The 23,166-nt window shown below is 35.6% G+C and overlaps 3 protein-coding genes across 4 annotated transcripts; 1 reads left to right on the top strand and 2 right to left on the bottom strand.

The window, feature by feature from the left end:
- Positions 1–2,498: 2,498 nt before the first annotated feature.
- Positions 2,499–4,076, top strand: LOC111401525 (probable inactive leucine-rich repeat receptor-like protein kinase At3g03770). Its single transcript, XM_023029298.1, has 4 exons — positions 2,499–2,779; positions 2,941–2,990; positions 3,165–3,276; positions 3,705–4,076. Exons 1-4 carry the CDS (start codon positions 2,663–2,665, stop codon positions 3,942–3,944), a joined length of 519 nt encoding a protein of 172 aa, XP_022885066.1. The 5' UTR covers positions 2,499–2,662; the 3' UTR covers positions 3,945–4,076.
- Positions 4,077–4,322: 246 nt separating this feature from the next.
- LOC111401524 (histidinol dehydrogenase, chloroplastic-like) lies at positions 4,323–12,672 on the bottom strand. Of its 2 annotated transcripts, none has more exons than XM_023029296.1 (15): positions 12,543–12,672; positions 12,294–12,415; positions 10,709–10,830; positions 10,557–10,609; positions 9,700–9,772; positions 9,451–9,552; positions 9,271–9,372; positions 9,104–9,175; positions 8,971–9,033; positions 8,845–8,886; positions 6,668–6,727; positions 6,454–6,564; positions 5,987–6,157; positions 5,241–5,331; positions 4,323–4,883 (listed from the first exon to the last, which is right to left on the bottom strand). In XM_023029296.1, exons 2-15 carry the CDS (start codon positions 12,403–12,405, stop codon positions 4,627–4,629), a joined length of 1,431 nt encoding a protein of 476 aa, XP_022885064.1. In that variant the 5' UTR covers positions 12,406–12,415; positions 12,543–12,672; the 3' UTR covers positions 4,323–4,626. The 2 variants fall into 2 exon arrangements, with proteins under 2 accessions (XP_022885064.1, XP_022885065.1); XM_023029297.1 differs by having other exon boundaries at positions 12,294–12,394; positions 12,543–12,670.
- Positions 12,673–13,981: 1,309 nt separating this feature from the next.
- On the bottom strand, positions 13,982–20,160 carry LOC111401526 (phospholipid-transporting ATPase 1). The gene is made up of 7 exons (XM_023029299.1): positions 17,733–20,160; positions 17,319–17,622; positions 16,247–16,946; positions 16,034–16,157; positions 15,682–15,901; positions 14,679–15,137; positions 13,982–14,418 (listed from the first exon to the last, which is right to left on the bottom strand). Exons 1-7 carry the CDS (start codon positions 19,468–19,470, stop codon positions 14,199–14,201), a joined length of 3,765 nt encoding a protein of 1,254 aa, XP_022885067.1. The 5' UTR covers positions 19,471–20,160; the 3' UTR covers positions 13,982–14,198.
- Between the last annotated feature and the right edge of the window lie 3,006 nt (positions 20,161–23,166).

Below are 23,166 nucleotides of genomic sequence, written 5' to 3' on the forward strand. Positions count from 1 at the left end.
TACGTTTCACATTTCATGCACCAAGTGTCAATACAGTTCACATTTTTTGACACATTGACCTAGAAATAAGTACACACTAACCCGACTGTGGGACCTAAATCACCTTTTGAACATGTAACTGGGTATGAAGAGTGGATTTCTGATGTACATAAAAGTTTGATATGGAGGAGGATATTACTAGATCTTTTCTTCCATTACAAATAGTGAAGTAACCATAGCCACATATAGGTGGACAAGCTGGATAAAAACGATCAACCGGGTCATGGTTGGGCAATCGGGTTTGGAGCTGTCTGATTGTGTTAATGGATCACAAAGGGAGACAATGGACAAAACAGATAGTTTGATCATGTATTTGAACCTCAAATTTTGAAGATATTGGGCTGACATGAATTCTCATCTATTGGGCTTATTTCTGGCCCAAGCCCATTTGGCCTTTTCTAAGCAGACCAATGTTACAGTTAGCGGGCTTAACGCGTCCCTTTTGTGTGAAGTTGTACATTTTGACGGAACCACTTTAACAATTCAGCCCATTGTACCACAAGAGACTGTAGTGAGGCATTCAGGATTTCCAGGGATTAATTTGAAACATGTAGGAACCAGTTTGACACACGCAGAAACATTGGGGACTTATTTGGAAATTTCTGGAAATATAGGGATTGAGATGCGTAGAAAGGAAAAATTCAGGGATCAAATTGCAGTTTCCACAGAGTTGAGGAACCAATCCGAAAGTTCTGGGAACTCTTTGCATAAAACAGAAAATTCGAGGACAGATTTGAAAGATAATAAAAGATTCAGGTGGGATCAACTTTCGAGAGGTAGTTGCAAACCTCGCGGTCTCAATTGAAAACAATAAAAACAAAAGTTATTCGTAATTTAAAGAAAAAATAACGACGTTCATTCAATAAGACAATTTAGAAACAAGTCGACATACTATGTTTTTAAATCTTCATAATCATTGTGTTGTATTAAATTCTCGTAGGAAATCTTAAAAACAGAGCATGTGGATGACACCTATTGAAAAGGATATTTCAGACTATTAGTAACCTAAAACAGTTTACATCTGTTATCATATGCAGTAGATTTGGCAACGACGAGCACCATAAGATTGGATGCACTTGCATTTATCCCGACACATAGACACCTACGTGGGAGCATTTTTCCCGATGAGACTCTTCTCCAATGAGTGAGCATGATTATGCAGACTATTACGATTCAGGAATATATTAGTCCAGACGTATGACTTGGTTGATAACTTTATCTTCCTGCCCGAAAATTTATCTTCAAGAGTACCCTTAAGTAGTCTTCACTTAGTCATTGTACACATTCCGTTTATTGTTACTTTCATTTAGTTTTGAGACATTTGTTACATTGTTCATTTATTGGAGTTCAGGTATGTGGCCTCTCTTTTTATGCGTTCTTTCGATTTTTATGATATAAAATAAGCCAAACTAGTGACCTTTAGTGGGAAAAAAAAAGTTCACATTTTTTGAAATGCTGAATTAATCCGTATTAAGCATTCATTTGATTGGACATTTGCTTGCTTATACTTTTTGTAGAAGAGCTTTTTGAAAAAGATATCGTTTTTCTAAAATATTCTTCTAATCAGATAAAGTATTTTCAGAAAATTATTCAGATAGGTTCGAAAACATTTCTTAATCTCATAAATAACTTTTAACTTTTCAAAAATCTTGTTAAAGTCTAAAACCGAGTGTGTAAAATATGGTCTTAAATCATCGTTTTAACTTGTAATTTGGTAAGGAGGGTGGATTTCGTTATCAAAAAGTACATCGCACGTCCGTGACCAGAAAGGTCCACTTCTGATGAATAATTTCCAACTTTTTTATTAAAATTTTTTTTTTTTTTTTTTTTTTTCAGCAACAGTAGCTATCACTAATCAGAATCATTGTCTTTACATGTCTGTAATAAGATCATGTGAATTTATTTTGGACATTATTGCCTTCTTTTTCTCTTCATTTCCAATAAAAGAAAAAGAAATATTAATTTTTTGTGGCCCCCAAATGTTCTTTTCATACACGTCCTTGTACAGATGTTTTCGTTGTGATCGATTGATTATACCAATTGACAAGGTCTTCTCAACCGCTAAGATCTCTCGAATAATTGGCCTAGATGGTAATATATTTCTATATTTCTTGATTAATTTTTGTCTAAATTTAATAAAAATAAAACGTAATTTTAAGAACAGTGTAGAGAGAAATAGACATTCTGACTGTTGTAGCTTGTTTCCTGTACTCGTGAAATAATTAATTACTCAAATGAGTTGCAGAGACTGGTTTGCTTCGGGCATTGTAGAAGCTCACATTTTCAATGTACCTGAGATGCTTTTGTCACATAAATTAATTATTATCTTTTGATGATTTTACTATTAGAAAAACATTTTCTTCTACTGTTCTGTTCTGTTCTGGTTTTTTGTTCTTTAGCTCATCTCCACCTGTGACTTGTGGCATATCTCCAACCACCTATAGAGGGTCATCTGAAATTCTAAATATAGGATAAAGTGAGTTTATTAATATATGATGATACTTCAAATTTTGGTTTAACACTTGAGTTAACAGAGGGACGTTCTGGACAAAAATTTACATGGATACAGAGAATAAATGCTGCTATTGAGGTTGCCCGGGGTATTCAATTTCTTCATACGGGGATGGTTCCCGGTGTGTATTCGAATCATCTGAGGATAACAGACATTCTGTTGAGCCATGACCTTCATGCAAAAATTAGCAAATGCAATCTCCCTTTGTTGACAGAAAATAAGAGACTGGTAAGTCGACATCTTTACTTTTCATAATGCCGAAGGTACACTAATCAAGTTTCACCATATGGTAAAACTTGATTTGCGTAGAGTACTAATGATACAAATGGCTTATCATTTACGTCAACTTCAAAGACATGCCTGACATTGCCTACTTGTAACGGATTCAGGATGACGTGGCAGTGTCCTCCCATGGATCAAAGGAAAACTGTGGATCGATGTAAGTTTATTTGTACTATTTATGCACTTGATCTTGACTGGAGGCTTTTATATTTCTGTACACTTATCAGACACTGATTTTGATTTCATTTCATTGATTATGCAGTATTTTTGAGGCATTACTTGGCTCTATATCTAATAGCGGGCTTCATTTTTGTAATTGTCTTGTGAATAGGTTAAGATACGGGGAGAAAAATGACGTCTATGATTTTGGTGTAATCTTACTTGAGATCATTGTGGGCAGGATGATTGTCTCTGAACATGATGTCGGTGTCTCCAAAGATATAGTAAGTTTCTTGTCCAGTACGAGGTTGTCAATTGCTCTTAATTACTACAACCACAATCTGAGTCTTATTCTCAAAAGTTTGGGATCATCTACACAATCCCTTTTCTCCTTTTAATTTGGTTCTTTACTACTTCAAGGAGAACTCTTACTTACTATGAATACACTAGGGATTTGGTGCAGCTCATCTAAATTAAGAACGCCCAAATGAAACAATTAAGGATTTATGTCATAAGATGTAACAAAGTTTTAACCTTCCACGACCTTCCTCTACTCGATTTTGGACTAGCTATGTGGAAACGTGGCCAAAGTTCTAGTAACTTGCTAAAATATTCAAATTGGCGTACCAAAAGTATCATCAGGAATTCTTCAAATAGTACGAGGAATAGTACTTTTGACTTTCTAACATGATCTTACTTGATACTTCTTCAGTTGTTGGTAAGCCTATCAGCAGATGATAAAGCTCGTCGGACTATAGTCGATCCAGCAGTGCACAAGGAATGCTCGGACGATTCGCTGAAAACCCTGATTGAGCTTTGTGTGGGGTGCTTGTCAAATGAACTATCTGAGAGGCCTTCTGTTGAAGATTTGATTTGGAATCTGCAGTTTGCAGCTCAAGTCCAGGCTTCACAGCACCACAGCAATACAGAGTCACCAATTCAAGACATCTGAATAAAATTTACAGTTTTTTATTATCTGAGTTGTGTGTTACAAGTGGAAACAAGGTTAACACTATTTGCTGTATTGGAGGATAAAAGGCTACTGTATAGTACTAATCTGCATCCAAGCTGAATTTTTATCATCTGTTCTCATTTGTCCATTTTCGACATTTTCGATGAGAACCTAATATGAATATCGTCCGACTATTATCTGGTCTTCCTATTTACATTTTATAAGCTTCAGCTCATATGGACATTGACCATTTTGAAAGACGTCTAGAAGGAGAGCCATACACTTAGTCGAAAATGAGTCTCGCGTCTTCCCAATAAAGAAGAGCCAAATTCATGTAGATAGCTCATTTGTAATAGTAAACAACAATTTTCAAGGTCGTTAAACACACAAATGAGTACCACTGAATTCAAGTACAAATTGTAAATTGTTAAAAGTTAAATCACCAAAAGATGTCAATTGTTCCCATGAAATTTCTCCAGAAATATCTAAAATAACATACAGCATAATTGTACACAAATACAAGGCGGACGACAACAAAATACATCCCTCTAGAAAGCAATTCACTTGTTTTCTCTGGAGACATAATTCTCTATTTCTGGCCTCTAGTCTTGAGGGCAAGACGTAATTCTCCATTAACGTCCTCTCGTTCGAGGGCATCTTTCCCAATGACATAATAATGTTTCTAGATGTCCTTTAATCTGAGGGTCACAGCTCTCTTGTGGGCATCCAGACCCTCTACTTCAGCCATAGTTGCTACATAAGGGCCTAGCTTCTTCAACCCTCCCTCTGTCAATGACTGGACCGTAATGTACTTCAAGAATGAGTCTAAAGACACGCCACTGTACATCCGAGCATAACCATATGTGGGAAGAACGTGGTTCGTTCCACTCGCATAATCTCCTACACTCTCAGGTGTCCACTGACCCAAAAATACAGAACCTGCAGATTTTTTGTTGATCATGCAGCATTCCAATAGTAAGTATAAAGTAGGATATTAGCAATTGTAGACAGAGATCCCTGTGCGCTAAAAGGTGTAATCCATAAACTATAGTATGCCCAATTGATAAAGGACAGACTATAGCAGCTTGTTTAAAAATATTGAGGAGAAAAAGAAAGTAACCTGCCAAGCAGTAAGGAATAGAAAAGGCCTGCTAATAAAATTTCAGAGTATTTATGCACTAATATAGAATGTTATTAAAGCAAAGGCGGACAAAGATGAAAGAATTTTGCAAATGACACAGATTTCATACAAGCAAACACCAGATCATGTAGACAGAAGAACATGACAATAATTACCAGCATTCTGGACTAAACTTTCCCACTTCTCGGCATCATTTACATTGATGATCAAATGCTCGGGCGCGTACAAGTTAGAAAAATTGAGAGCCTGCGAATCCAAACAATAACTGTAATTTTAAAACAAATTGAGACTCAGATGCACCATACATGCAAAGAGAATAAAATCAACCAAGAAATAAGTGAACAAAACAACCAAGAAAACAACTGTGTGTGTGTCAGTGTGCAATAAACTAGTTCTTGAAATTAACCATATGAACGAGCACGGGCGAACCCAGATTTATTCTTTAGTGGCGACGAGATGGAAAATTGGCTAAACTAAATTGTGAAAAAAACCAAAAAAATAATCTGAAAACTTAAATTTAACAAGGTCGAATTGAAGGATTTTGAAAATTTAGTGGGAGCGGCAGACCCCACTCGTCCCTTAGTGGGTCCGTCCCGGTGAACGAGTAGAGTTAATTGTTGAAGGCATAACCTCATGCATTTTTTAATTAATGCATTTAACTTAACATTGAAATTCAAGCAGAAGATTTCTTAAAATCAACGTCCAAAATCAGCTTTCATGTTCTAGATTGCCAACAAAAGTGAATTTTCTACACTCTCTAATCAGTCATCACTAGTCTTCAAATGTCTGCAATAGAAAAAAAGGTACATATTGTTCAATTGATCTTCAAATTATTGTGTCAAGTTGGGAATTTTATATGTAAAAGTAGTCTGTTATGAAAATCACACACTAGAGCACGGACCTCAACCATATCACGAGCAAAAACAGCAAAGCTGTGACTTAGTGCTTTTAAAGCGAACTCTCCCCTTGGCAGGCTTTTGCACTGTTTGTTGAGCTCATCCAGAATAACAGTTAGATCCACACCATCTCCAGCAATTACAAGAACAACCTGGCTGTCAGCGCCGTGCTCAGCCTGAAATTGGCAACATGATGGTTTGCAAGGTCAGAAAAGAAAATAATATGACATATATAAAGAAGGCTATAAGAAGGTATCTATATGTGAGAAAGAAAAAGAACTTGATGATTTCAGTTCTCTCTCTTATATGGTCATCATATAGTAAACAACTAGTCAAATTTATCATAAAAACTCTTATTGCTGCAATAAACATAGTGATTCACTCCTACTTTCAGTAACTACAACATAAATTCACAGAAGTTCTTTTCTGTGAAGAAAACAAATTGAAGGACAAAATTCCAAAAAGCAGATACCTGTGAAAGTAAATCCGCTGCTATATGAACTGGGTTGGCATGTTTATCTGCAATGACAAGCACTTCTGATGGTCCAGCAGGCATGTCTATTGAAATCATAGCCTCGCTGTTCTGTTAAGGGAGAAATATAGATTTGGCAACCTAGCAGCATACTGAAATACGGTGCAAATTATATCATATTTCAATGAAGAAATAAAGTAAAAATCATTACTACCTGGAGGATCATTTTTGCAGCTGTGACATACTGATTACCAGGCCCATATATCTTCTCCACCTGCAATAATAGTAACACAAAACTGTAACAGATATCTGAGAGAGAAGCACATGGGGATAGATGAATGAAATTCATCAGATAATTGGAGAAGTCAGAATACACAGCTCAATATGAGTTTCTATTTCAAAGAAATATTTGTATCTATTTCATCCTATTTAACCCACCCCAACCCCCCCACTCCCAAGGAAGATATTCACTGGGGCATAAAGCAAAAGTCAAGTTTGACATCGAGTACACAATGAATATGTTAATCATGCAAGTCACTGCTCTAGATAGACAAACTATGGCAGAAAAGGGGGGTGGGTGGTCTAGGATCGAAGTCCTATGCCCCGGGACAGTGGAAAGGGAAAAAGGCGTGACCTATGCAACCAGACCTACAGTGCACAACTTGATCTTAAATAAATCAATGCAAAATGATATCCACCTTTCTTTGCATGCATCCTATAGCATAATCTTACATATGACTAGATATCAACTTTGCCCAAGGGTGGAAGTAGAATTAGATTTTAGTGTGAGATAAAATTTAAATTTGAACTGAAATGAGCTTTTGGGGTGGATAAAATCTTTTCTTTGGCTGATTTTATGAAAATGGCCCTACATATTCCAATTGGACTTATACGTGCTTTTCAGATGGATGAGTCATGACACTATAATCTTTTCACAGCAAGTTGGATATCGTCTTGGATCCTAGAGATGGCTTTAACCACTATAAAAGAGGAGAACTCTGTTGCGTGTGGGTCCTATACCAATATATTACATAACTCCACCAATAGAATATCTCATAATTATTGCAATTCTTAGATATGTGCAAATTCCTTGGTGGTATAGCTGATAGCTCATTACTCTTTTATTCCCTTATCATTTTGTTAGTGAGTTCTACACTCGACACGTTCTCGTGGTTTTTTGTTCAGGCTCAAGTTAATTGGAATAAATGCCACAGGGAAGGAGCTACCTGTATAAGTTAGACTGGGAATGCTAACTCCAGTCACTTATGAGCTAAAAGGTGGATTGTGGATCAAGGATCTGTGTATCAGATTAACACTGTACACACATCAAATTGCTGTTTGATGAAAGTTTAATGAGTATTTAGCAAATTCCTGGTGAAATGGGTTATTTTGGGTAGCTAACAAATGCCCTTCATATTGGCAAGGGCAGTGGTATTGCCAACTCATTCTTATACATACAAACGCAAATAAAAGTAATTGGAGTAAAATACCAGGGAGAAGCAAAGACGCTTCTTCCTTAAATAATAAATTTGCTCTACAAGAAGGAAACTAAATCAGAATCCAATGAAATCCATCTATCAAACTCCTCACAACAGCAAGCGATCCAGAATCACTGAAAATTCTATTAACTTGATTATCTGTTTATTCAAGAGCAGTATTATCTGGCAAGCTATCTAATGTACAAGTGCATGGTGCCAGAACCAAGAATCTTAAAATAAAAACATACTGTAAAAAAGCAGAGAAAAAAGATGATAAGAAAGAAAAGTGTCATGATTCATCCTCCAATGCCATAAATAAATAACTATACAAGTTTCTTTCACAGGCATGTCAGTGTTTATTCTCTATCTTAAGTTTCATTTGAAAAACCTACTCTCATCAGATAGAATTCATGTGCTTACCAGGGTTTTCTATATCCCCCCCCCCCCCCTTTCTTTTTCCTTTTTTCTCTTTACAATATATACTAGTATTAGGTTACAAACTTGTGCATGTTGTGGTTGCTTCAGATTTTCCAGTAGATTTAGGAAGAACCATATAACTGGATAAGTGGCAAAAAGAATCATGTAGTCGAACCACATCTATAGTCAATAAAGCTCAGTTATTTGTTTTTCTTTCGGCGGAGATACAAACTTATTATGATGTTGGCAAATAAATAGTCTGTTAAAGTTGATAGCTAATTCAATATCATACAGAGAAGACAGAAGGCAGGATTAAATGCACAACTAGTGGTAGTACTTCGAGAATCACAATAACACACTTCAGTACATACAAAACTTTTGTCTAAGCCTGGCCCTGAGAAGAGAAGAGTTGGGCTTCTATGGACCAAAAGAAAGCATGGGTTGCTACTAAAATGGTGTGATATAGTGAACGCACACATCATGCAGAAACTGATACCTTAGGACAAGATTCAGTTCCCCAAGCCATGGCAGAAATAGCCTGAACATATTGATAAATTTCAGAAATGTAAGAAGAAGTCTCCTTAAAAACACTGTATACTCAGAAAATATACTGCATTCCAACCTGAGCTCCTCCAGCTTTAAGAATATGAGTAACACCAGCTTTCTTAGCACAATAAAGAACCTCCTGCAAAATAATGGCTGGTGAGTTACATGAACACCATATTCAATCAAGCTTATTAGGTGAGAACATTCACCTTACAAATGCTGCCATCCTGAGTAGGGGGAGTTGCCAGTACAATAGTTTTGCATCCGGCTATCTGGGCAGGCTGATTTAAGAGTTCCCACATCAATCAGCAAAATGAAATGAAAATCTTAATTAAATCCAGAAAAGCATAATTTATAGTTAACTAGAGTCACCTACAACTGAAAGCATCAAAGCAGTTGAAGGTAAAACAGCTGTGCCCCCAGGAACATAGAGACCAACAGCTGAGATACTCCTTGCCACTCGTTTGCACCTAACACCCTAGAAAAATTGAAAATGGGGAAACTGCAACTTGAGTCAGGAACTCCAATAAGTACCATGTAAAGTTAAAGTACTTACTTCCATGTTCTCAACAATTTTCTCAACTGGCTGCTGAGCAGCATGAAAAGCAAAAATATTACTGTACGCCACGTCAAATGCTTCTTGAACGGCTGCATCAAGCTAATCATCAAAGTACAAGTCACCGAATAGTGGACTTGAATACTAAATGGAACTTTTGTAATATGATAGAAACTTAGAAACTAAACAATTAGGATGCTCAAATCACAAGCAGAGCTGTGAAAACTTTGTCCAGACCAAAAGAGATACCTCAGGATCAGGAAGATCATTGACGTTCTCAACTATATAGTCCAGTTTAACTTTGTCAAATCTCATTGTATAGCTGTCAAAGAGAAACATAATATAGCGGTCACCCTCAACCATAGGAAATGACGAATGAGCAAAACATCTCAACCTTACTGCCTACAGATGCATATATGCTTGGAAAGGTTAAAATCATATTCTTTTTGTATTATGCATTTGTGTCCCATATCCAGTGAAACCAGGAGTCCTAGGTACATATGAACTCTTAAGTATGTTGGTTCAGTCCCTGCACAACCAGGAGAAAATTACAACCTATCAACATTATTTGCACCCTTTTCTACATAGACTATAAGTTTGGAAAATAAATCAATAGAAACTCTATCAGCATTGCCTGGTTTGATGCAACTGCAACGAAAGATGCCTAAGTTAATAACTGGATTCACAAAATCTGTCCTCTTCTTCTATTCAAGTTTTCATGACAACAATCAGAAATTTAATCCCACTCCTTACAACCACACAACTTAGGTTTAGTAAACCAAACCCTCCCTCAAATTAATGTCCCACCACAATAGCACAACAAACAAAAATAACCCAAAAGGTTGATGGGTGCAGTTCTCTGAACTTAACAAAGCTTAAAACCAGTCTTTTAACCAAATTAAATCATGAACTAGTCCAATTTTTAGTGCTTCCAAAATCATCCTCAGGACTTCTCTACAAACACAATCATCCCAGTAGAGTTCTGTCTTCTGTTGATCAACATTTATTTTCATTGTGAATTTAAAATAGCACGGATTTTTCTCACGCTTCTCAAACATAACTAAATAATATAAATAACAGAATGAAGAAGTAAAAGAAGCACCGACTCTTTAACAGCTGCATCGCCTCTACTGCGTACATCATCAACAATGGGTTGAACCTGATCCAACATTGATTCCAACATTACAGTGAAGTCCAGATAACAAGATAACAAATTTAAAAGAATAAGTTGGTGCTGCTAAACAACACGGCGTCTTACCACATCAAAAATGGAAGAAAAATCAACTCGAGGACGAGCTTTGAGGCTATCAACCTCGGATGTAGTAAGATCTGATAGCCTATAGGACTTCATCGAACAATTTGGAGTGCAATGAAATGGCCCTGTGAAACACAAAATGCAGAAGATGAGAAAAAAGAGCACAACACTACCAATAAATATATCTCATGGTCATGAACATGAACAAATCTGGAGTGATTAATGAAGAAATATTGCACCATCAAATGGCTCGAGTTCACAACCATACGAATCAGCCACCAGGAACTTGTACCAGAGTTAGCTTCATTGGGTCTTTTTATCCAGGTGCACAGATATAAAAAAATGTATATTTATTGTATACATATCACAATTTGGTAAAAATATGTAACTTCTCTAAATACACGCTTACTGAAAGCATGAAAGAAAATTATCCATTTATAGATTGCATTAATCATTATTATACTAAAAACAAAAGGTTCCCAAAGGCATTTGACTCCTTCAATTTAAAACTTCACTGATCAAAAAATAGACCACTTTGCACCGTCTTGCCATTTTTTCGAAAGTGTCCATCCATCATGTAACTTTTTAAGGCTCTCAAGACCATGTTCGCTGTTATGGAATTGGGATTGCCAACATAGATTTATGTTCTTAAAAGTATGTGCAAAATTCAAAAGGAACAACTTAATGCCCCAGTTAGCCTCCAAACATGGCGTGAAAGTGATCTAACTGACCAAACTACCTATTCAAGGCCTAGTGTCCTTTAAACAATCTAAAGAGTGATATCCAAATGTTTCAGATATATTAAGATTCATCAATGCCCAATCAAAGCCGAATCAAATAAATAAATATCTCTCTCTGGCAAAAAATATTGTTCAACGTGCAAAATGATGACTAAAAATATAAAATGAAAATGAAAATGAAAAACTTGTTAAACATCCTGTGGATCTATTCAAGGATTAGTTATTTAGTCTCAAATATATCACAGGTGAATGTTATCACTTAGAGCATTTTCAAGTAGAACTTCAGCACAATTTAGTAATTTACGGATTAAAAACAAGTAATGTCAACAAAATTCAGCAGTTTTCTTGTTCAATTGGGCAGCCTTTGCTCAAAAGACTTAACAAAGACCTTCCTAAAAATTAAACTTCATTGGAATGTTCAAGACCAAATTCAACTCATTTTAATTTTAATTTTTTTTTAAAGTAAAAAGTTACTTTTATTTTCAAATACGAGTAGATAAGTTACTTTTTTTTTTCCTTCCTTTCAGGTAAAAATATAAGTAGCTGTTTCTGAAAGTAAGCATTGTAAAAATAAGTAATTAGCAATTTTCAACTTTAACCAATAGAAAAGGTTATTCATTTGACTACATATAAGTAAACATTGCAAATTTGTAAGCTCAGCCAATTATGCTCTTAGTCAAAGCAACATACAAACTATCAATACACGGACACAAAGATAACCGCAGCACTCTATGTTTCAAAGATTCTACATTCACGAGTGTGTAAAGAAATCTAACAACAAACCATTCACAAAATGAAAATGCAAATTCAACAAACTTTAGAAATTTGAAGTACAAAATTCTAGTTACCCGGCCGAGTAAAAGAGGACAAACGATATGAAATACTTCGTGGAACAGAAATTGCTCGGAAATTAGACGAAAACCCACTGATCTGATTGAAAGAAAGAAGTCTGCAGTCCATTAACACCAACCTTAAATCAACTAATCCATCAGTGGAAGTGTTTTCATTAAAAAAAACACACACACACACACACATATGTATATATGGCAGTTTGTTCTTTCAAATTCAAGTGAAGGGAATTAGGATGAGGAGCTTACTTGAAGAAATAAAATGGCGAATATGAGACCAGAAACGGGATTGGCGGCTCCGGTCTGCTCAAGTGTGTATCAGAGGATTCAACGCACTTCGGTTACGAGTAAACCTTTTCCTCTTCAGTAAATATCAGATACACCCCCCATAAGGTATATAAATATTACTAACACCCCTGATTTTTGAAAAATTATAAAAATACCCCTAAAGTTTGTTTACCACAACAAATTCTCCATTTTCGCTCGAACACAAATTTGTATTCTCATTTTCCCCTTTTATATTTGTATTACCTTCTATATTATTTTGTACTACTAATTTAAAATTTTCAAATATTTGTACATATGTAGAAAACTACGGGGCGTTCTCTTTGGCGTTTTCTGTTTTTGATTTTCCAAAACGATGAAAACATGTTCTCTTTCCTGTTTTCGAAAACAAAAAAAAATGTGAAAAAAATACAAATTGAGTATTTTTCTGTTGAAAATACTAGAAACACGCCCAAAACCTAAAACACGCAAAACAGGAGAGAGAAAAAAATTTGGATGGTCGTGAGACTTCCATCTTCATTCTCTCCATTGGGCCTTCTCCCTTCTTGACGCCGACGATGAACGAATGGTTGATGGTGGTGGCGCCGATGTATGGAGAAGACGCTGCTCCAAACCACAATAGCGTCGCGACCTTCGCTCCAAATCACAATAGTGTCATGACTTATTCGTCGCTCACAACGCTACTATGATTGGGCCCGACGTTCACAGCACGGCGATGGGTGATGGTTGTTGAAGATGGTGCCGATTTGGTTTCTTCTCTCTCTCACTATTGGAGGTTCTTTGGTTTTTGTTGATGGTGGTAGCGATTTCAGGTTTAGTCGATTGTGGTGGCAATTTTGGTTTTCGTTGATGGTTGTACCGGCGGTGGACGATGATGATTTTGGCAGTAGTGTTGATGATGATGGTACCGACGGTCGATTTTGTGGTGGTGATTGGCTGTCTTGGTGATAGGTTGTGGCGGTGATTGGTTGTGGTGGTTGCAATGGCGGTGGTGATTGGTTGGCAATGGTGATTCTAGTCGTGGCAACTTTGTGGTGAAGTTGTAGTGGTTTTTTGAAGAAAATGTTATGAAAAATTATTCTCAAACTTTACAAGTAAACGCATTTTTAAATTTCGTGTTTTGAAAAACAGTTTTCTAAAATGACAAAAAGAGCGTGTTTTCAACAATTTCAAAATCAACACTCAAAACACAAAACTCAAAATGAATTCGAAACTCAAACACGAAGAGAATATCCCCTAAAATTTTCTTTTCATAATACTTAAACAACTTCTCTAAAAGTTTTTTAGCCAAACAGAGTCATTTCACAAAATTTTCAAACATGTTCAAAAACATTCTCGAAAGCAACTTTTGACTTTACAAAAATGGCACCGAACAACCGTGAGGGAAGCCAGAGTACAAAGAATTGGCGAAAGCTTTTATGTACTATCATCAATATATTTCCTTCCCCGTTGAAGACACAAATAATGTACAATTACAGCCTTTATGTAGTAGAACCTAATGAACAAAAACAACCCGGCAAGCTGAAGAAATTTTCTGTAGCTGCTGTATAAAGAATGGGACAGATTTTACAAATGAAGTGAAAATACAAAAATGTATGAAAATAAAACAAACAAACTAGTTTATCTCCGTGGAGGATTGAAAATTGGGTTCATCTCGATCTCTGCATCTCGAGACTCCCTTGAATTTTTGACATTCTCTGCCTCTCTTGAAATCTGAATATCGTCTGGTCTGAAATACTGAATGAAAATTTTTACAACAAAACGAGGAACCAGTGCTGCTATAGTGATGCCAAGCAAGCACGCCCAGAACAATTTAGTATCAGCAACATGAAAGAAAGCCCTGCAGAATTATATAAATGCGCAAATTAGATTATGTCTCATTTATTTTGGTAATGCACGCTCTTTAAGGGACATTACATGTCCATGGTTCATGGTTCAAAAATTCCAAGAGTAACCGCAACAAAGTTCATAAAAAATGACAATACTCCTGTAGTTTTTTATCAGTTAAAGACTCTGAAACTAGCAATATTCCCCTACAGACGCCAACTCCTGAATGCATGTATACTTCAGGAATGGTAACACTGGGAAGAGAAATCTTACCAGTAACCAGGTAGGAAAGGAAGAGCATCGATAACCATGACACAAATGAAAGTAGCAACAATCGATCCCCAGACGGCTGCATGAGTTATCCAATACCAGCGAATGATGTCCATGGCCAAATGTAAGTTAACCAAAATTACCACTGCAATTATCCAAAGATCTCCAATGCTCGATCCATCAATATCGCTTTCCCAATATGCGAGCAGAGGTGCAAAGAAGGCCGCTACGCTTTGCCACAATGTGTCCATAATCATTACCCAGAATAATTTTCCATTGTAGCTTTCTTGCCTTTGTCCGGTCCCATAAAGTTGTGGATACCTCAGCAGAGTTGTTCTACTTAAATCCTTATCAAGAATCCCAACAACTATGGTAGGCAATGACGTGTAGATTACTGAATACAACACACTGCTCCAATCGGTGATAGCAGTTGTCAACGTGAAACCCGTAAAGAGAGCGTACCTGGGAAGAAAAATTGAGCAGGTTAAACAGCGATTCTTTGCACAAGTTCAATTTCATTTTTATAATTTAAATTTAGTATTTTCAACATGCTATACAGAGATGCAATATTTTCATGTTTAAACTGAGAAAGTATTGGATAACTGATATACAGAATAATGAAATACATTTTCAGTTTAACCATGAAGAAATTAATAAAATGAGTAGCATTCGCTTAAAATGGCTTTGAGGGGTCAACTAAAAAGAAGAAAAGGGCCAAACATAATAAAAGAAATTTCTATTTATTATATTTAGATGATTAACTAATATTTTCAAAAATACAATCAATTATAATATTTTCTATTTTGGATTTTCTCAGTTTAATTTTAATCAAGCACAGTCAAGAAACCAATTCCTTTTCTTTCTATCTTATTATTTCAGAAGCCACAAATCCAGGCGAAGATGTAGTGCCTAAAATGCCATAAACAGTCAACTAAAGTTGTCTTTAGACTTTTCTCTACAGAGGGAAGGAATCTAATTTTGTAATTTTCACTGAAAGCATACTCACCAAAATAATACGAGAACCAAAAGTGCATTCCTGTAGAAGTTGTACAATATCATGTAACTCATCCGCTGATAATTCCAATGTCCGTGTACCAATAATAATGGGACCAAAAATCTAAATTGACCCATTGCGAAATCCGATGCCATAACAGCTTGCCTACCCTCCTGTCCACTGATGCCAATACCAACATCAGCCATCTGGATCATTGAAACATCATTTGCACCTGAAAAAATAAATAAATAAATAAATTATAAATTGCCTGAAAGCATAGCCAAAATGATATACACCATAGTTGCTTATTATTCCATTCTTCGAATGTAATTTATCTATAACATAAAGAGATAACGATGCTTACCATCACCAATAGCAAGGGTCATTTCATTAGCTCTTTTTTTCATCAGGGCAACAATTCCAGCCTTTTGCAATGGAGCTACTCGACAACACAATACCACAGTACATTTGCTGGCTACTTCAAAGAGCTGAAAATTGATCGACAGGGATGAGTTTAATATCAATAGACTGTAACTCAGATATAGAGAGAGAATAAGTACAGTAGACAATCATTAACCTTTTCTTCAAGTTCGGTGTCAAGAATATGAACGAGGCTTGTTCCATCAATAACTAATGCAATTTCTGTCGTTCTAGCTCCAGAATTTCCTCTTGTAGTGTCAGAGTCATTAGTAAGCTTCTTACACATTACCAAAGCATCTTCTAGGCCTTTCTTGCACGACTCCTTAGAGTTGTTGTTTACTACAATCTGGGTCATCTTACTTGTTAAGAGCTTAGAGGAGTAGCCAATTGAAATAGCTGTTTCTTGCTTGTCCCCAGTCAAAACCCAAACCTTGATACCGGCATTTCTCAAGGATTCAATTGCTTCTGGAACTCCTTGTTGCAATTTATCTTCAATTGCAGACGCACCTAATATGCTAAGAGAGTTTTCTATGTTGTAAGCAACCTTACGGAGTAAAGCTGCCCTCCCCATCACGGCAGTGCTTGCTTTCTCATAAGACGATTGCCACTGCTCAAATTCAGATGCACTCAAGTCCCGCTTTCCAACAACAAGTGTTCTCAAACCATTTGAGGAATATGAGTGAAGGTGATCTTCAGTTGCCTTTACAATGTTTGAGTTCAAGGACCGATCAATCACATTAAACATGGTTGTATCTGCACCTTTTACGAATACCTTAAACGTATCGTCCGAACATCCGAGTATTACTGACATCCTCTTCCGGTCACTATCGAACTCATGCAAACCTAAAACATTGAACCTGCAGTGACCATTTACAGGTACGACATTAATATCAAGGGCAGAAGTATAAAATAAACAAAAGAAAAAGGTAAAGAAAAATTGAAAGATGCAATAAATTAGACAGACAATATAAACAAATGAGCTCAACAAGCCATCAACAAAGGAAGAAAAAAACTAGAATCTCCATAATCCTCTACTACAACACTGGAACAGTATACTTCTTTACAATACCTATATTTTCATGCATGTGACTTTTCTAGTATAATATTATGAAGAAATTTCATGGAATTGTTCCAATTACAAAACTGATTGTCTAAATAGCTACTCTCACGGGCATTGCAAAAGTAAAATATTGAGCTCGAGAGGTATGAACAAAGAAGCTTCAAGTTACCTTTGCCTTTCCCCTTGAATGTCAATAACTATATGACCTGAAGTTCGTTCAATAAGCATATAACCATAAGCTGCAGCTGCATAGACCAATGACTGTTCATCTGGAGACTCCCCTTGATAATCTATCAACTTCAGATCAGGATCAGACGTCTCCACAGCCAGAGGCACAATTGTGTTGCAAGTGGCCAATGCTACAAAAAAATCGTGAACATGTCTGCCTTCATCTGTGTGTTTTTGTTTTGATAAACTGAGAAGCTCCGGATCCACCTTTACCCTCATCTTTGGTTTGAAAACCTGCCCGTCAACTGATAACCAAAATGGCAGACATAAATAATATGTTTAGAATGAAAACCGAGTGCAGGAGATATAAAGAAAATGGAACGGCAAAGACACGCAGAGAGAGAAGTTGTAGTACCTCTAGTGGAGTACCCGGTCTGTTCATCTTCATCCATGGCCTTCCCACCACTGTAGTCAACACCTCCTATGCTTGCACATTGAAATTCCATCTTGTTCTCAGTCAGTGTACCAGTTTTATCAGAGAAAACGTATTTTATCTGCCCCAAGTCTTCATTTATATTCAAAGCCCTACATTGAAATCTTGAATTGGTGGCTTCATCGAACATCCTATTATCTCTGATCATAAAGTAAGCCTGACCAACCCGAACAAGTTCCATGGATATGTACAATGATATGGGAATCATGATCTGGAACACAATAACCGACATGAGGAATACGAAGAACACCTCCATACCCCAACCATAATAATTATAATCCTCTACGTCAGGTTCCGAATAATCCTTTTTTCTGTAAAATTGCATCAGAACCAAATCTTCCTTGTGGCGCCTCAACCAAACACCATGACAAACAGATATTATTGTACACAATACGACAAGAAATATAGAGAGGTAAATAATCTCTCGGTTCATCTTTGTCTCAAGACGGCTTCGTTTGGATGGAGCTCCGGAGTTGTTGAGCATCGCTTTTGTCTCTCGACCAGCATAAACAGCAATCCCAAGTGCCCAATTAGTGTTCTTAAGCTCACAACCACGAAGGATTATGTTCGAAGGTCCAAGGGAAACACGCTTTCCATCAATTTCCATGTTTGCTTGGAAACCATATATGTTCCTGTTGGGTTTCTCACACTTGATCAACCCAGTTATCTTTTCCTTCTCTGGATTTTTCATTTGTGTTTCCTGCTTTGCATACCGAGTCTTCAAATTTGATTCTCCGTCCAAATTAGTCGTCTGGATATAAGCAACTCCAGTCGTGTCACTCGTAGACAGAAGTACCATGTCACAAGGAAGAGTTTCATTTGCAGAAACTTTAATGATCTCCCCAACACGTATATCTTTCCATTTCTTCTGTTGAAACTGATCATTTACCAAAACCCATCCCAATCGGTTGTTCTCAATATTGTCTGAACGGTGCCTTCTATAGTCCTCATACGCATCCTTAACAGCTGTAACTAATAACACAAAGGCTAACGGCAAAATTGAAGCTTCACGACCAAAAACAGCCAGCTGCGGAACCTGATTGAGTATAGCAATCGCAAGAAAGTATATGTAGGCAACTCTATGGAACTGCTCAAACAAATTACGGGGCAAGAAAGTCAAGATTGAATATTTCCCAGTCCTGATGGAGTTCCTCGCAAATTCAAACTTCTCATTTGTTTTCTCGGGATCATTTGGATAAACCAACCTTGCATCTTGATCATTAATCTCTTTATAGGAGGAGCCAAACCTTTCGGAATCAGCACCCATCGATCCGTGCCTGACCGAAGGCTTTGATCCCAGCTCAAAGCTAACCTCCCTAACAGAATGCCCACTGGAGGCCTTCGAATGAATCGACTGTATTGACGAAGTACTTCGTTGGGATGAGGTACTCCGGATAAACTCCGGGAGTGGAGAATGCCCGCTAGAGGCCTTCGAATAAATCGACTGTATTGAAGAAGTACTGCGCTGGGATGAGGTATTCCGGATAAAATCCGGAAGTGGAGAATTCTCATTTTCAAACTGGGAATTCGAATTTGAATCCATCCTAGAAAAAGTTTTGGAATTCTCGGAAATAGATTTTAACAAAACAGGGGTATATGGTAGTTCTTCTTTACCGGGAGTTCGTTGTGAAGGAATTAATAGAGGGCGCTGTTGGGACATGATTTAGAGATCCAAGAATCTTTCAGCATTTCACAATTGAAAATCAAAAAATACATGTGAATTTTTCTTTTCCCAGATGCTAATCTCAGTCAAAAATCACCAGAACTCGGCAATTACCAAAATCACCAAAAATTGTCCCAGCTAAACAAAAATGCAACACTAACAACTTGTACTGGTAATCAAAACAAACAGTAAAATATGAGAGGTCTCTGTGCAATAATAAATTATATTCTGCTCTTCAATGAGTTCTAAGAACTGAAAAGCTACCCAGTAATAAATATCATCGACACAACAACACAAAGAATAAAGAAACAGACAGACAAACAAAGCAAATATTGCCAGTCTAAGCTATAGTATTAAATGGGTTGGTATAATTTGGATGTACAACAGCAGAAGGATTTCTTGAAAGGAGAAAAAGAGGAAAGAATACTATTTCCTGATGGCGTTTAATGTTGGCTGATGTGATTTGAAATCTCTCAAAATCATCATCATTTTCATATATAATAAAAGAGAAAATTCAAAGGTCAAAAGCAAACTCCGTAATTGAATAGAGAGATGAGAGGTGAAGATTACAAGAAATTGGAAATAGAAATAATGTAGGAAGAAGAAGAAGAAGAGTCGCAATAGGCGACAATACACCAAAGAATTTTATTAGAATTCCATTAGATTAATGAAAATTAGTATCGGCTTAACATTTTTCTTTAATGAGAATGTAAGAAAAGTCGTCCTCCAGTAGTTGTTCTTCTTTGAATTGGTTGTTTTTCTAGAAGCAAACCCCTTGCCCCCAGGGTGATTTCTTTCTTCCAATTTCTTTTATTAAACATTAACTAATCGCCTTATCTTTCTAGAGTATGGACACGAGGTGGAATACATATTAAATTCTATGTCATCCTTTTGATTCATTTGAGGTACTAAAATATTCATTTAGAAAGTCAAGGAAGCTTCTAGATCTAATTTACTTGGTTTATCCCAATAATAATATCACTTCGTTTATGAACATCGTTTAGATGACATTGAACTCATCGTTTTACAGTGCAATAAATGAAAATGTGTCACACTTAGTTGGACAATAAAGTTGGAATTAAATGACATCTAAATTGATGCTTATCACTGGTCCAGTGCTTAGAAACTTGAAATAATGGGGGAAATTGGAGAATTTGAAAATTAAAAGAGCAAAGTGTAAAAGTTGTTTATTTAAGAGGGTCCCCCAATCCACTCATATTTATGGGTTAGTTGGTGACATACTATGCTTTAATAAAAAATGAATTCATGGATTTGGTATTCAATGTTTTAGTTATAGCATGTTTGGGAGTGATTTTTTTTGTCTAAAAATTTAATTTTTTGACATTTATTTTATTATTTCAATCGTTATATTTGATTTTTTCTCTCACATGTGGACCCCACTTTTCTTATAATTGTCAAAAAATTAATTTTCAAAATCTCTCTCAAACAAACAGACTCTTAAATGATGATATGTAATGTACCACTGTCCTTGACCAACAATTAATTACCATTTACAAGTGAATAAAAAATAAAAATATTTATTGCATGAAATTTCAATGGTCAATGCCGGCTATCGCTCCAATTGGTCAATTTACAGGATTATTCTTTTGGAACCTCCCATTAATTACGCAATAATTAAAAGAAAATGAGTTCATCCCTCTCATGAAAAGTGTCTACCCCCCAAAGGAACCCTGAATTTTACAACTTAATTCATTCATAAAAGTTTTAGATTAAACTCAGAAGTAAAACAAATAAAAAGTAATATTCAAAATATTTATATTATAATTAAGTAATGAGGTGGAAATGTTCCAAATGATTACTTAAATACTATTAGCATAGCAATTTATATTATAATTAAAGAGTAAGTACAATAATTTTTTCATTTGAATAACATCTTGATCATTGCCACGAGTTATATAATTATATTTAAGGATTTGATAGCTTTCATGCCCAAATATGGAGCTGGGTATATAAACTTGTACATCGTTGACAGTGTCTTCACTGCATATGGTAGAGAGAGTCGCTAAATTATTGTTTTAGTTAAAAAATAAATTATAAAATTAGTTATTCATCGTCCTTCTTAGAAAACTTTACACAATTTCTTCATAAATGATTATACATTCAACTATATTTATATGAGATTTGTGCACAAAACGAGGATAATTTTTTCATAGGTTTTGGAATAGAAAATGAAGGGATCATTTAAGATAAAATGATTAAAAATCCCATGACTTATACATGCTATAGTGACACTACATTTGAAAAAAAAAAATTTTTGATATATTTATGTTTCTTTTATTACACTTTTTAAAGTTTAACAACCTCCATTCCTTCCAAGATTGGGCGTTGTTTCTAGAACAGGTGGAATCGGATCGAAACTGTTTAGAATTGGTCAGTTCGGTTCCGAATCTTTTAAACAACGATTTGATTTTGAGATAAATTATTAAGAACTAACAAGTTCTTGGTTCTAGTATGGGAACCGGAAGGTTCTCATAGGATTTTCAAAGAATAAAGAAACAGACAGACAAACAAAGCAAATATTGCCAGTCTAAGCTATAGTATTAAATGTGTTGGTATAATTTGGATGTACAACGGCAGAAGGATTTCTTGAAAGGAGAAAAAGAGGAAAGAATACTATTTCCTGATGGCGTTTAATGTTGGCTGATGTGATTTGAAATCTCTCAAAATCATCATCATTTTCATATATAATAAAAGAGAAAATTCAAAGGTCAAAAGCAAACTCCGTAATTGAATAGAGAGATGAGAGGTGAAGATTACAAGAAATTGGAAATAGAAATAATGTAGGAAGAAGAAGAAGAAGAGTCGCAATAGGCGACAATACACCAAAGAATTTTATTAGAATTCCATTAGATTAATGAAAATTAGTATCGGCTTAACATTTTTCTTTAATGAGAATGTAAGAAAAGTCGTCCTCCAGTAGTTGTTCTTCTTTGAATTGGTTGTTTTTCTAGAAGCAAACCCCTTGCCCCCAGGGTGATTTCTTTCTTCCAATTTCTTTTATTAAACATTAACTAATCGCCTTATCTTTCTAGAGTATGGACACGAGGTGGAATACATATTAAATTCTATGTCATCCTTTTGATTCATTTGAGGTACTAAAATATTCATTTAGAAAGTCAAGGAAGCTTCTAGATCTAATTTACTTGGTTTATCCCAATAATAATATCACTTCGTTTATGAACATCGTTTAGATGACGTTGAACTCATCGTTTTACAGTGCAATAAATGAAAATGTGTCACACTTAGTTGGACAATAAAGTTGGAATTAAATGACATCTAAATTGATGCTTATCACTGCCAGTAATAACAAATACAGTGGCACATATTGCAAAGTGCAAACAACATATTGTGAAACAAATCTTGATCGTTAAAGAATTTTTATTTTTTTCTTTTATTTGTACTATTCGGTCTATGACCATCCGTTCTAATTCTACTTTCTTAATAAATTTATGATTTTTTAAGACGTATTTTCCAAAAAGTGCACGTAAAAGGAGTCAAGCGTTTATTATTTTCATAGATTTTGGAATTAAATTTAAAAAAAAAAAACAATCTAGCTATTAATTCAGTGCATGATATAATTAAAATTTGTTAAATTAAATTCTATTGCTTTTATAAAGCGCCAATGACACAGATAACTAATATAGTTAATAAGAATTGAAGATATTTTTTAAA

The sequence above is a fragment of the Olea europaea genome, chromosome 10, assembly GCF_002742605.1.
Source record: "Olea europaea var. sylvestris chromosome 10, O_europaea_v1, whole genome shotgun sequence".
NCBI lineage: Eukaryota > Viridiplantae > Streptophyta > Magnoliopsida > Lamiales > Oleaceae > Olea > Olea europaea.

Excerpts from the sequence above, each read along its gene's own strand:
- LOC111401526 (XM_023029299.1), bottom strand. The coding sequence starts at position 19,470 with ATGTCCCAACAGCGCCCTCTATTAATTCCTTCACAACGAACTCCCGGT. Across the intron at positions 17,623-17,732 it reads GACCGGGTACTCCACTAGAG|TTGACGGGCAGGTTTTCAAA; the intron begins GTACTACAACTT and ends TTTGGTTATCAG. Across the intron at positions 15,902-16,033 it reads GACCCTTGCTATTGGTGATG|GTGCAAATGATGTTTCAATG; the intron begins GTAAGCATCGTT and ends TTATTTTTTCAG.
- LOC111401524 (XM_023029296.1), bottom strand. The coding sequence starts at position 12,405 with ATGGACTGCAGACTTCTTTCTTTCAATCAGATCAGTGGGTTTTCGTCT. Across the intron at positions 6,728-8,844 it reads GAACTGAATCTTGTCCTAAG|GTGGAGAAGATATATGGGCC; the intron begins GTATCAGTTTCT and ends CTATTATTGCAG. Across the intron at positions 4,884-5,240 it reads AAGTTTAGTCCAGAATGCTG|GTTCTGTATTTTTGGGTCAG; the intron begins GTAATTATTGTC and ends AAAAATCTGCAG.
- LOC111401525 (XM_023029298.1), top strand. The coding sequence starts at position 2,663 with ATGGTTCCCGGTGTGTATTCGAATCATCTGAGGATAACAGACATTCTG. Across the intron at positions 2,780-2,940 it reads TGACAGAAAATAAGAGACTG|GATGACGTGGCAGTGTCCTC; the intron begins GTAAGTCGACAT and ends TAACGGATTCAG. Across the intron at positions 3,277-3,704 it reads TCGGTGTCTCCAAAGATATA|TTGTTGGTAAGCCTATCAGC; the intron begins GTAAGTTTCTTG and ends ATACTTCTTCAG.